At 57.3% G+C, this 13,586-nt stretch overlaps 1 protein-coding gene across 4 annotated transcripts in view; it reads left to right on the top strand.

Moving 5' to 3' along the window:
- Positions 1-6: 6 nt before the first annotated feature.
- The window catches only part of MCF2L (MCF.2 cell line derived transforming sequence like), a 200,410-nt gene continuing 186,830 nt past the window's right edge, over positions 7-13,586 (top strand). For all 4 annotated transcript variants that reach the window (XM_017861795.1, XM_017861792.1, XM_017861786.1 and 1 more), the window contains exons 1-2: positions 7-37; positions 7,803-7,975. In XM_017861795.1, coding sequence (XP_017717284.1) covers positions 7,807-7,975 — 169 coding nt within the window. In that variant the 5' untranslated portion in view covers positions 7-37; positions 7,803-7,806. The remainder of the gene's footprint in view (positions 38-7,802; positions 7,976-13,586) is intronic.

The raw sequence follows: 13,586 nt of genomic DNA, 5'->3' as shown, positions 1-13,586 counted from the left end.
CTCGGCGGACGCGGGAGGGCAGCACCACGGGCGGCAGGTGCGCGCGGGGCGGGTCCTGGAGGGGACGCGCAGGGGACGGGAGGGGCGCAGGGCGGAGCCGGGCGGGGCACGTTGCGGTCGCTCCCGGAGCGGGGCCGTCTCCCCCGCGCCCCCCTCAGCCCGGCTGGGGACAGGCGCTGGGACCCGGCTCGCGGTCAGGGCGGCCTGGGATCGGCCCCCGCGGCGCTGCCCAGTGTCCTGCGCTGGGAACTTGGAGGCGCCTGGGGTGCTCGGAATGGCAGTGGAGGAGCCCCCGCGAGTGTCCCGGCGCCCAGGCCCCCTCCGCATTGTCACGGGGGGCCTCACGCCCCGGCAGGTGTCAACCCCTGGACGGGCTTCTGCCGACGTTCCCTTGGGCACGTCGTAGGGCCACCCTGGGAGCTGTGCCCACCCCTTCCTGCCAGAGCGATGGGGGGCCAGTGTTCAGGACGGCGCCTGGGGACAGGGCTGGAAGGAGGGGTAGCTTGGGGTCAGGCTGGGGTCGAGCCCACATCTGGTGGCTGGGGACAGGCTGGGGAATGTTTTTAGGTAATCTGGAGCGGAGGGTAGCCTGGGGTCGGGTCCACACCTGCATCCTTCATCTGCCTGCTTGTCCCGGGCCAGGGTCCCCTTGGCCACAGATCCCCAAGCGGACAGCGGGAAGGCCGTGGACCGCGGGCTGGGCAGACTCCTCCTAGGAGCCCTTTTGACCTGGCTTGGTTGCGGTGGGCCCTCTGTGGCTCTTCTCCCAGCTGCGGGCCCCTGGCCTGGCTTCAGACCCTTATATAGAATCCTGCCGGAGGGTTGGGCCAGAGGGGGCTCCGGAGCCCAGGCAGGCTCACTACCTGGAAACTCCCGCCCAGGGGCGTGGCCCGCATGACCCTCACAGAGCCGGGACCTTGAAGGGGTTAAGGTGGCCCGGGCCGCCCAGGCAGGATGTGCCGGCATGGCTGTGGGAGGCCCCAGGATGTGTGGCCACGGGGACCCGCACGGCTGGCCACAAAAATAGAAGTGAGGCCCCAGGGCTGCAGGCTGCAGAGTGTCGGTGTGGCCCCTCCCTGGCAGGCAGGAGACCCACATGGCCAGGTGGGTGCTGGATGCTGGGACTGAGGAGGAGCCCCTAGCCCCGGGGGGGGGGGGGGGGAGAGGGCCCCGGGGGCCCGCGCGCGGGGCCCCCCCGCCGGGGGGGGGGGGGGGGGGGCCTGGGGGCCCGGGGGGCGGCGGGGGGGCCCCCCGCCCCGGGGGGGGGGGGGGGGTTCCTAACAGGCAAACTGTGGAGCGAGGGGTCCAGGGCTGGTGGTGAGAGCAGAGTGCACACCCAGGCATTGCCTGAGTTCTGCAGCCTCCATGGGTAGCTGGGGGGACAGGACACCGGGAGCCTGCCTGCGGAGCCCTCAGCCCTGGGGGGGGCAGTGAGGACTCTGGGGCCAGCTGGCAGCTAGGTGGGCAGGAGACGGGGGTTTTAAGGCTCCCTCAGGACTCTCCTTCAGCCCTTCCCCATCCTGTGGGGCCGGCCCCACCCTCCCAGGTCCCAACTTCACCAGGCTGTGCAGGGATCCCAGCGTCCATGGCTCAAACTTCCATATTGGGTTTCCCCACGAACCCCCACACCGTCTGTGAAATGAGGGAGGCCCCTCCCCTGGGGGCCTCACAGAATTGCTGTGAAACCTGAGATTGTGGGAAACTGCTGGAATCCGCGAAGGGTCTGCAACGGTAGGTGAGCTTAGGAACCTGCAGGCTTTGGCAGGGACCCCGTGGGCCGCCTCCGCCATCGCTGTGCTGACTTCAGGACCTGCAGGCACAGCCAGGTGCAGGGAGGAAGGGGCACAGTCATCACCCTCACCAAGGTGATTGGATTTGCTGCAAGATGAAAGGGCTGTGTGCAGCTTCACATCTGTCCTTCTCTGGAATTCAGGTCTCTCCACCGCCCTCCGAGGCCCCCTCCTGAGGTTTCCCTTTAACTGGTCCCGGACTGGGTGGTCCCAGTCTGCTCTGCTGTGGAGATGCACCCTTGCTCACATCGAGGACCCCAGGGAAGACTTTGGCTGGAATCTGAACGTTTATCTTGGAAAGGCAACCTCTTGGTGACCCAAGGTCCCTTCAGAAGAGAGGCCCCCCTGTCTTTACAGCCATGTAATTTGCGTTTGTAATGTGGTAGGAGAAGGCCTGGGATTGACAAAGGGCATAGAGGAGATGAGTGGTGTAGACAGACTGGCCGGGAACACCACCAGTTGGCAGCCTTTTGTCACCAGTTGAGATGATTTGGGATCATTTTCGGAGGCTCCTGGAGCAGCCACGGTTAGCACTGTGACCAGAAGGATGCAGTTGTGAGGTTCTGGGTGCAGCCCAGCTTTCTGTTCAGCCCACCCCGCTTCACTGTCTGCACTGGCTCCCAAGGACGCTGCGAGACTCTCATGTGGCAGGTGCAAGGCTCTGGGCTGCATCTTGATGACAGGAGCCCCCTGGCATCCCAGTGCAGGTTCCTGGGCCCCACCACAGACCCTCCCACCTCACAGAGGGGACAGGGGCCTGCATCTTCAGCAGGTACTCAGTGGTGTTTCTAGGCTCCAACTTGAGTCACCAATGGATTCCCTGTGGAGGGTCCTTCAGGGGACAGCAGGGCACTGGTCAGGGGCATGCTGGCTGGGAGCCCACCCTGAGAGGAGGCCAGGCCGGTGGAGCACAGGGCCCCAGCTTGGAGTGCGGGTGGCAGAGTCTTTAGCGCATGGCCAGCTGGAAGCAGCAGTGGCGCTTTGAGAATTTCAAGTCTTGTCCAGAGGCCTTGGTAACCTCTCACTCACATGGCCTGTTCATGGCAACCCCCTCTCTGGGAAAGCTACATCATGAGGGTCACTCTTGGCTTCCTAAAGTGAAGCTCTCTGAGCTTTCAGCCCACGGTAGGATACAGGACACTGTATGGCCACTGAGAAGCCTTTGGACATCTGTGAGGGCCACCATGGTGAACACAGTGGTCAGGAACCCAGCAGGAACCGGACTCAGAGGAGCATCAGGGCTGCCCCGGCCGGCTCTGTGGGGTTCACAGGAAGCCCCACTCCTCGTCCCCAAGCATGCCCAGGATCTCCTCGGAGCCCTGAAGGGTCGTCACAGCAGGGACAATGATGGCTTAAGCGGCCACTGGAACCAGAGCTGGGAAGCTGTGGGACGTCCCGGATGAAATGTAGGATGTGAGGCGCTGTTGGGGGCCATGCAGCCCCACCTGTTGAGAAAGTGAAGAGCATTACTGACATTTGCATCATGATGTAAGGAAATCAAAGCAAATCTAGTGAGAAAGTGATGCCGTGGAGACCACAGAGGGTAACCGTGGTTTCTTCGCAGTCTCCATCTTCACTTTTCATTCATTAGAGAAACAGCAGAAAGAAAGCAGAAACACCTGTGGGGACAAGCCGGCTTCTGTGCCCAGGTGGGCGGACTAGAGTGGCAGGTGGAGCCAGGGTGAGGGCGGCGCTGACTGGCAGTGGGGACCGGAGTGAGGGCCACAGTCAGGGGTGTCGGCCCAGCACCCACTCTGTGCCAAGGCCTAGCTGGCCTCTCACCCTGCAGCAGCAGAGACAGCCCTGGAGGTGCCCTGTGGCCTATCCAACCTCAGCTCCAGCCCCAGCCCCAGCCCTGACCCTGCCCTGACCCTGGCCCCCGCCCCAGCTCCGGGCCATGGCTTTGCAGCCTTCACTCTTTAGGGAAGCTCTCCCAGCTCCGCCTGCCCTGGGGCCGCCGCCCCCACCTCTACACCACGTTATTATTAATACTGGCTATTTGGAGTTGACGCAGTGTCGTGAGTGGCAGCTGTGCGGCGGCGGCGGGGACCTTCCTATCTTCAGGGCCCAGGGCCTGGGATGGGATACACCACGTGGCTGAGAGCTCACTGCTTCCTCTACATGCCTGGCCCAAGTAATGTCCGCCCAGTCCTCAGCGGCTTCCCCCAGCATGGACAGGTGCTCCACGGCCTCTGATCCTCTCCGTGCACTACCCAAGCTGGGTACGGGGCATGAGGTGGGCGCATGCTTGTTTTGTTTGCTTGGAGCCTGTGTGCAGAGGAGGCCGTCTGCCCCCTGGGGGTGCCCACACTGCTGCTGAGTAAAGGAACCATCCCTGTGAACTGAGCTCACCAGGTGCTGGAACTGAGTCCAGGTCTAGCCTTTCACCACTAGCCACTCACGGCCTCCCTCAGGCCCACCCTGCCAGACGCGGCGGCAGCAGGGGTAACGCCCACGGCCGTCCAGGCCCTGCTCCTCCTGCCCCAGCATCCTTCACTCCCCCATGGTGCCCCCACCCTGGGGACCCTCAACACTAGCCTCCCCTCCTCCATTTGCTATTCGGCTGCTTGTGTCACTTCACCAGCTATTCAGGCTAGAAGCCCAAACAGCCTCCCTGCCCCTTAAGTCCGTGAGTCCCCAGCTGCCATCATCTCCAGACTCTTCTTGTCCATCACACCCCTGCCTCCCGCTTCCCTCTTCGGGATCCCTCCCCATCAGTCAGCGTCAGCTGCTCTCAGGCCCTGTGTGCCGCTCTTGGCCCTGAGCTTCTGCCCCATCCCTGCCTGACTTCTCGCCAACCTGCTTCAGGCCTGCACCACCACCACCCACCCCCCACCCCCACCCTGTGCCCCCCACCAGGGAGAACCAGGCAGGCCCCCCCCCCCGCCATGCTGGGTCTGCCCCTACTTGGTGGTGGCTGCTGAACCTGCGCCCACTCCCTGGGATCCGAGCTCCTCGGGGGGCAGGAGCTGCCCTGACGTTTGTGTCCTCGGCACCTGCAGCAAATGCAGTAGGTGCATCATAAACGAGGACTGAGCCTTGACTTGGTTCTTCCGTGCTGCTGGGCCGAGTTCTAGCCGCCCATGACTGTGTCTGCATCTGTAGACGGATTTAATTCTGTGTGTGTGTGCGTGAGGCACCTCGCTCAGCCCAGGACCACAAAGCCCAGGGGGCCCAGGCCTCTCGGTCCAGCCTTCGGCCTTCACTGCTGACTGGCTTCTCGGGGCTTTGCTCAGGGGAAAGCAGAAACTCCAAGGGCAGTGGCACCTGTTGGGTGCCCTGTGGTCAGGCTGGTCTTGGGATTTTGAAGAGAACAGACATGAACAGCATCTGGCTTTGTCATCCATCCTCTCGGGGCAGGAAAGTCTGTTTTCTTGCCCTCAGGAAAACCCACTGCTGGAGAAATAGCAGTTTCCAGATGCTCTCTACCCAAGTAGCTTGCGGTTAACTCCAACGTCCTTTGCCACGTGAGAGCTGTTGTCCGAGGCAGCTGGAGGAGTGAGATCCTAGAGGAAAGGGGAACCTCTAAGCAGGGTCCACACCGGCCCGAAGACTCCTGACCCCAGGTGTCCTCACATGACACCCGGGGGTCCTCAGGACCCTGGAGCTGACCCACACCTGCTGCGGGAGAGGACGGTCTGGACCTGCCCTGTGGAGGGAGGGATCGCTGCGTCCCTTTCTCCACCACGTCAGTGTGAAGGGCCGTGCGTGCCGTCTGCAGCCTTCACTGTGTAAAAGTGAAGGTCCCTCACCTGGATCTTTTCCACCCTATCTTGAGGTCAAGTGGTTAGGAATACTTGGAGAGTCTTGCCTCATAGTGGAGAGAAACAGCAGAACAGCCTCTTGGGTTGGTTTCAGGATGGGGAGGACGTGGCCCTCATGCTTGGCGTCTGCAGAACCCGGCTTGGGGACGTGATTGCAGCCAGGGGCATAAACGCGACCACACACACCTGGCCTTTCATTTTCCCTTTTGGAGGTTTCAGATCACGATCAGCCTGCTCATGTTTGAAATTCTCTGAGCAGAATTTGGAAGAAAAAAAAAGGGCAAAATAGCATTTTGTTTTGTTTTTTATAACAAGGGACATTTTTCTTCCTACTTTTTATTCATTGAAATTAGATTTAAGTAACCAGAAAATAAGCCTTTAGACCTGCACCAGGTCATCCTCAGGTCTGTGCCCCACCAGGACCTTTCTGCAGAGATGAAGCAGGTGCCTGGACAAGGTGGTGAGCACAGCTGGGTCCTAGTGCCAGCCACTGAGGGTGGGCATGAGATGCGCAGGCAGCCTCATAGCAGGCTCTGCGAGTCAGTCGGAGAACACGCCACACGTGAGCAAATGACATGCACGAAAAACCACACAGGAGGCCGGGCGCAGTGGCTCAAGCCTGTAATCCCAGCACTTTGGGAGGCCAAGATGGGCAGATCCTGAGGTCAGGAGATCGAGACCATCCTGGCTAACACGGTGAAACCCCGTCTCTACTAAAAAATACAAAAAACTAGCCGGGCGAGGTGGCGGGTGCCTGTAGTCCCAGCTACTCGGGAGGCTGAGGCAGGAGAATGGCGTAAACCCGGGAGGCGGAGCTTGCAGTGAGCTGAGATCCGGCCACTACACTCCAGCCTGGGCGACAGAGCGAGACTCTGTCTCAAAAAAAAAAAAAAAAAAGAAAAGAAAAACAAACACCGCACAGGAGCTGGAACGTGTACCAAGTTCTGAACAGTAGCAGCAAAGGGATGAGTTGAACACTGAGGGGTGAGTGTGGGGTGGTCTGGAAGGCCCGTGCCCTGATGAACACTGAGGGCTGAGTGTGTTTGTGGGGTGGGAGTCAAGGCTGTGGAGCTTGTGTGTGGGGGGAACAGGCACAGCCTCTCCTGTGGGGGGCGTGGGTGTGGCCCTGGTGTCCCGGAGTGTTTGAGACCTGGACTGTGGGTTGGCAATGGGTATCACCCTGTCCTGGGCAGGCTTCTTCGTCCTTCGGGGCTCCACGTGGTGGGGCAGTGGTTCTCGTGACGGGCCGGCTCTCCAGGGCTGGGCGGTGGTGTTTGCAAAGCTCCCTGGGGACTGACAGCAGCGGCCCTGAGAGCGCCTGTGGGGTGGTCTGGGCACCTGCAGGTCTGACCTGAGGGATGGGGAGGGGGTTTAACTGAAGACAGTGAAAGGGGGAGATGTCCTAGCAGGGCCTCTGAGCCACTGGAGCAGGGATTTCAGGTCGGAGGGAGGCAGGCGGCCCCTTCCCAGGGAAATGCCAGAGCAGGAGGGATTTCCCCAGGGAGCTGAGGCCCGGGCAGCAGCAGAACTGGGCGACAGGACGCAGTGTGAGCGCTGGCGTGGAAAGCAACGTCCCCGGTGGAGCCACCGATACCATTTATTTTTTATTTTATTTTATTTGAGACGGAGTTTCACTGTTGTTGCCCAGGCTGGAGTGCAGTGGTGCAATCTCATCTCACTGCAACCTCTGCCTCCTGGCTTTAAGTGATTCTCATCCCTCAGCCTCCTGAGTAACCAGGGTGACAGGCACCTGCCACCACACCCGGCTAATTTTTGGATTTTTAGTAGAGACAGGGTTTTGCCATGTTGGCCAGGCTGGTCTCGAACTCCTGCCTGAGGTGATTCGCCTGTGTCAGCCTCCCAAAGTGCTGGGATTCCAGGCATGAGCCACAATACAGTTTATTTAAGTAAACTGTTGCCGCCATTGTTCCTAGGGAAGGGTCCTGCGGGTGGGATGCCAGCAGTGGGAAGTAGGAGTGAGCCATAAATGTGCTGAAAGACGGCACGGAGAGGCACCGCAGGTCCGCACCTAGGAGGGACTGGCTGCCTGCACGTGCCTCAGAGGCTTTGGTCTGAAATGCAGCTACTAGTTTTCTCTGTATGTCTAAGATTCTTCCCAAAAACTTCGTGTAAGTTTCTTTGCCAAATTTTCAGTGAGGAATTATGCTTTTTTATTTGTTCAAAGCAACAGTTCTGAAGTCTTTCTGCAGCATGACCTCATTGTCCTTTTAAAATCTTCTTTCTGCAGCCTCATGTTTGACTGTTGGAGATTCATCCTGTGCAGGAGACCTGGAAGCAACAGTTACTCGTCCCCACAACGACCCAATGAGGCCAAAAAGGAGGAAACGGATCACCAAATTGATGTGTCTGACGTCATCAGGCTTGTTCAAGACACACCAGAGGCCACGGCCATGGCCACAGGTAGGCGCCCGGTGCTGCGGCCTCGTTTGATTTTGCGGGTCTCACCACGGATTGGACCTGCGCTGTTCTTTGCTATTCTGGTCCTTTTAGACGCTGACAAGGTTTAGATCCTAGGAATGTGTGACCCCCCAGGTGGCAGGCTGTGGGAGGGGCTTTGAATGGGTTCACATGGCTTTTACCTGCCCAGGTCCAAGTTGGGACGACTTGTCTCAAGATGTGTGGTCATTGATTTGACTTGGCACTGGTTATCTAAGTGAGTATTTTAAAATGAGTTTGGCTCCGGTTAGAGACCATGAGAAATGTTTGTGTTGCAAATGAAGCACAGTATACCTGAAGGGAACAATTTGTAGGCTTTGCTTCATTCTTCAGAAACAAAAGAGCTATTGTTTGAATGTGTGTTTTCATATTAACATGGCAAAGCCTCAGCTGGTCTCCAGACCAGTGCCCCTGCTTGGGCATCTGGAATTGGCTGCACCCCGAGGTGAGAGCCGGGCAGGCCTGGGGTGTGAGTGGCCTCTCCGAGCTCAGGCTGACCTCCTGATGCAGGCCAGGCAATGCTTCTCCCTCCAGCCCCTGCCCGTCTGAATGCTCTGCATGTATTTTCTAACCTGAGCAAGGGGCTGAGTTCTCTCTTCCTAGTTTTGCCTGCATAATTATTTGTTGCCATTTCTTCCCAAACTGATTCCAAAAGTCAGGTTTTCACTGGACAAAGCCAGTATGGGCACTCGCCACCCACCGAGGGCAGGCGTGGATTTAGTGGCTGGGTGCTGGCCTGGCCTTGCAAAATCCGTCCTGTGGCTGGACGGGACGTGCAGGCTTCCAGCACGAATAGGGTGGCCGCTGAGCTGAGAAGGGATTTTGATCATTCTGCTACCTGCTCTAAATCCGGCGCTTTCCAGGGTCTTGTCCTAAGCTGGCATCTGTGCTGATTCGTGTGGAGTCTTGGGAGTTCCTGGGTCAAGGCATCACTGTGAGGCTTTCGTGTTCTGAGTCCATCCTGTCCGCATCCCACGGCCGCTGCCTTGAGGGCTGCTGCCCAGGGATTCCGTCCTGTTTGGTGTCTTCAGGTGAGAACCGCTCTGGCCGTGTCTTCAGAGCTCAGCTCTGTGTGTCTGCTGCTGTAGGAAGAGATTCCACCTGGTGACTGCTGCGTGTCTGTGGTTCCCTGGCCCAGCGGTTCTGGGCCAGAACTCTGCAGACTCTTGCACCTGGAAACACAGGCTGTTCGTTTAGAGCTGGCTGACGGGGGGTTGCGTTTCGGTGTGGTCTCCCCAGCCAGGGTATGTGCTTAGTTTTGTGGGATTAAGAATTTGATTTCCGGCCGGGCGCGGTGGCTCAAGCCTGTAATCCCAGCACTTTGGGAGGCCGAGATGGGCGGATCATGAGGTCAGGAGATCGAGACCATCCTGGCTAATACGGTGAAACCCCGTCTCTACTAAAAAATACAAAAAACTAGCCGGGCGACGAGGCGGGCGCCTGTAGTCCCAGCTACTCGGGAGGCTGAGGCAGGAGAATGGCGTGAACCTGGGAGGCGGAGCTTGCAGTGAGCTGAGAGCCGGCCACTGCACTCCAGCCTGGGCGGCAGAGCAAGACTCCGTCTCAAAAAAAAAAAAAAAAAAAAAAAAAATTTGATTTCCGTCACTTCCCTTGTCAGTGCTGTCACAAATGAGAGACTGAAGACTGAGCCTCTCGGGACCTCTCCCGGATTGAGAACCAGGTGCTGTCATTATTCCCTGGCACACCGCCTGCTTCTCTGGGATGTACACACCTGAGAAACCCCGTAAGCCAGGAGGCAGCTACTTCCTACAAGAGCGAAGCGGGGGGCTGTCAGGACAGTGCCACACACAGCTTAGCTGTCCTGCAGGGGGCTTCAGAAGAGGGCGGGAGTGAGGGGCTACTTAGCGCCTGCAGACAGCTGGCTGCCCTGACCTCTGTGACTGGAAGGTTGTCGAGTCTTCCCATGCTCAGCTTGGCTGTGAATTAACTGCCGTGGCTGTTCAGAACCTGGCTGTGGTCAGCACTGGTGCCTTTCCCTGAGCGCCCAGGCCTCGTGTGGACCAGCTCTGGGGACTGAGGGAGCTGGATGCGGTTAGGGTTAGAGGTTAGGGGTAGGGTTAGAGGTTAGGGGTAGGGGTAGGGGTAGGTGTTAGGGGTAGGGGCAATGTTTGGGGTAAGGCAGGTTTAGGACTAGGCTTAGGGAACCCTCACAACTGACCCTAGTGCTTCTATTATTTCTCAATGTACCGAGCTCTCCCAGGCTCTGGAATGTTTGGGGTCCACCGTGCACCAGCCATGGAACAGAGCCTGGACCCACACTCCGGCTTTGTTCCTGCCCCTGCTGTCCCTGCCAGCTCGAGCAGGTCAAGAAGCCTTGCCCTGTGGACAGCAGTAGTAGCAGCCAGGCGGCTGTTGTGAGGAGCCCAGACGTGTGGCTGGTCAGAGCACCCACTCAGCCAGCCGTGGCTCTTAATAATGTCACATCTGTCTTCTTCCTCCCCTGACTCACAAAACCTCTCTGATCCCTGAGTCCTGGAGGCCCAGGGCTGGCTTTACCAATAAAGCCCTTTAGGCAGCTTCCCTCTAAGCCTGGACTCCAGGGGATTGGAAGATAATCTGCTTAGAGTTCTGAGCGGTGAAGCCCTCCTGGCTGTCCTTGCCTCGTCTGCTCTGTGGAAAGAGAAGCATGCTGTGTGGACTGTGGCCTGCGGGAGAACCGCACTCAGCTCTCAGGCCCTGCCTGCACCACACCTGCTCTGTCTCCAGGTCACCTGGGCCTTGGCAATGTCCTAGCCCAGCTGGAGACCCTTGGTGATGATGAAACCTGTTTGTATCAGAACAATTTTGAAATTAGTGACACTTTTTTTGTCGTAAAATAGACACCCATGAAATTTACCATTTTAACTACTGTTAAGTGTAGAGTTCCCTGGTATTATACATTTAACACTGTTGTACAGCCATCACCAGCATCCATCTTTAGAACTTTCTCATCTTCTCTGAAACTCTGTCCCCATTAAACACCCACTCCCATTCCCCCTGTTGGAAATAACAGCTCGGTGTTGCAAAGAAAACGAGAACTTAAATAAAGGATTCCTCAACAAGGCAAATTTACTTCTGCAGAAGGGTGCTGCTCACTCTTCTGGTCACTGCAAGAGCACATAGAACAAAGCAGGGAAGGGATTTTTATCCCTAATGCAGTCAGTCCCCGCTGCTGTGTCCGGTCCCCATTGGCTGGAGTCAGACCACACAATCTAAGCTGATCGCGACTGGCTACTTCACACGGAGCAGGGGTGGGGGCTACAGCGGTGGGAGGAGCAGTTTCACAACTAAGGGCACCAAATAAGGAATAGATGTGGGTTAGAGATTGGGAATGGATGTGGTTTACAGATTGGGAACGGCAGGAAGGTCGTTTACCATAACTAGGGGCAAGGAGGCAAGGAAGTTAGGCTTTGAACATAGAGGACAAAGAACGAGGGAGTTCAACAAGTGCAACCTTTGAAGAGGAACTCACTGTATCCAACACCTCTGCCCCCAGCCCGACACCCACCATCCTACTTTCTTTCTCTATGAAATTGATGACTCTAGGGACCTCATGTAACTGGAGGTTATTACACTGGGCATAAGGTTCTGAGGTTCATCTGTGTTGTACCGTGTGACACAATTTCCTTCCTTTTTAAGACTGAGTATATTCCATGGTGTGGGTGGACCACATTTGTTTCTTCACTCATTCATCAATGGATGTTTGGGTCACAGCCGCCTCTGCTGTTGTGAATAACGCTCCTATGAACACCGTGTACAAATACCTGTGTGGGCCCCGTTTTCAGGCCTTGGGGTTGCCTCCCTGGAAGTGGAATTGCTGAATCGTACAAGTATTTACTTTGAAACCATGATAGAAGGTGATTCCCCCAGTTCTACCTTTGTTTTCCTGCTGGGTGAGGAACAGCGTCCCGTCCAACTTCCACATCCTCAGTCAACAGACACTTGTCTTTGAGAAGGTCACAGGAGGCCTGGGCCCTGCTGCGTAAACATTGACAAGCTTATTTTCCAGCTCACTTGGGGCGGTGTGAAGCTGTTCTGTCGGCTCTTGCTTTCCTTCAGGTTTCTTCATTTCAGCTTCGTGACAGTGTTCCGCTACATTGTTTCAGTGACTCTGTGATGAACTGTTTCACAGTCAGCTATGGGAGGTCCTCTAATCTGAGGGGACACTCTGCAGACAGGCCTCCTCAGGGCCCCTGCCTCAGCCTGCAGCGCTTTGTAAGCTGACTCGCTCCACTGAAGGTCAGCTGTCACAGGTGTGCTGCAGGATTTGCAGGTGAGCGGGAAAGGCGTGGCCAGCATCAGCTCCCTGGGGCTTCTGGAGCTCACCCTCTGCACGGCCTGTCTCGTTGAGAACAGCAAGTGCCCGCAGGAATGTGCACACATGTGTATGTACACACATGGCGCATTTCCATGGGGTGCGTGTGGAGCTTGCCTGGCTCTCCTTTCCCTGGCAGTGCCTTCCTATCAAAACACCAGCGCCCGCTCCAGCGTGAGTGCGTGGCCTTGCTCTTCAGCGGTGTATAATGCGTTCTGGCTCTGGTGGGCCAGGTGAGAGCAGAGGCCTGGGAACATGCTGTTCAACCTCTTTGGAAGAACCTCTATCATCTTAGAATTGAGGGTGAGAGAGCAAGAGGATTCACGCACAACTTCCTTGTACAGCTGAGGTGTGGGGGCCCCCGGCACAGGCGAGCACCTCTAGCTCTAGCGTGGCTTGCGGGCTTCCTGTTAGAAACTCCATCTATCGGGCCGGGCGCGGTGGCTCAAGCCTGTAATCCCAGCACTTTGGGAGGCCGAGACGGGCGGATCACGAGGTCAGGAGATTGAGACCATCCTGGCTAACATGGTGAAACCCCGTCTCTACTAAAAAATACAAAAAAAAAAAAACTAGCCGGGCGAGGTGGCGGGCGCCTGTAGTCCCAGCTACTCCGGAGGCTAAGGCAGGAGAATGGCGTTAATCCAGGAGGCGGAGGTTGCAGTGAGTTGAGATCCGGCCACTGCACTCCAGCCTGGGCGACAGAGCAAGACTCCGTCTCAAAAAAAAAAAAAGAAAGAAACTCCATCTATCCCCGTTGGTCAGTGGTGTCTTTGAAGATGCCAGTGACTTTTGTCCCAGCAAACCTTTGAGCATCACACTGTTCAGGTGCTGGCAAAGCTTTGTGGATAAAAGAACAAGTGGAAGACACAGGGCGAAAGGAGAGCAGCACAGAAACAGACACGTTTGCCGCCTTGGGTGGAGTCATGACATTGCTGTTTCTGTGTCAGAAGCCTTGGAGCATGGATAATCTGTGGCTGGACCTAACACTTCCATGCTTTATGGTAGGAGATTGCACAGGATTCTGAGGAGGGACCTTGTCTCCACCTGGGGGCAGGCGGGAGGGTTGGGAAGCACTTCGGGAAGGACCAAGACTTGCCCCAGCCTTGAGAAGTGATGGGGCTGCCGCATTCAGATATGAGTCTCACAGAGGGGTTTGCAGAGACAATCCGCTGGAACTGAAAATGTACTTTGGGGAAGGGGAAAATGACCACAGGAAACAGACGCTTGGAAGAAAAGTGGCTTTTTGGCTATCCGCAGTGT

This window comes from Rhinopithecus bieti, unplaced genomic scaffold (genome assembly GCF_001698545.2).
Source record: "Rhinopithecus bieti isolate Rb0 unplaced genomic scaffold, ASM169854v2 scaffold_62034, whole genome shotgun sequence".
Lineage (NCBI taxonomy): Eukaryota > Metazoa > Chordata > Mammalia > Primates > Cercopithecidae > Rhinopithecus > Rhinopithecus bieti.
The sequence above is the reverse complement of the archived record's forward strand: the minus strand, read 5'-3'. Positions and strand labels throughout refer to the sequence as shown.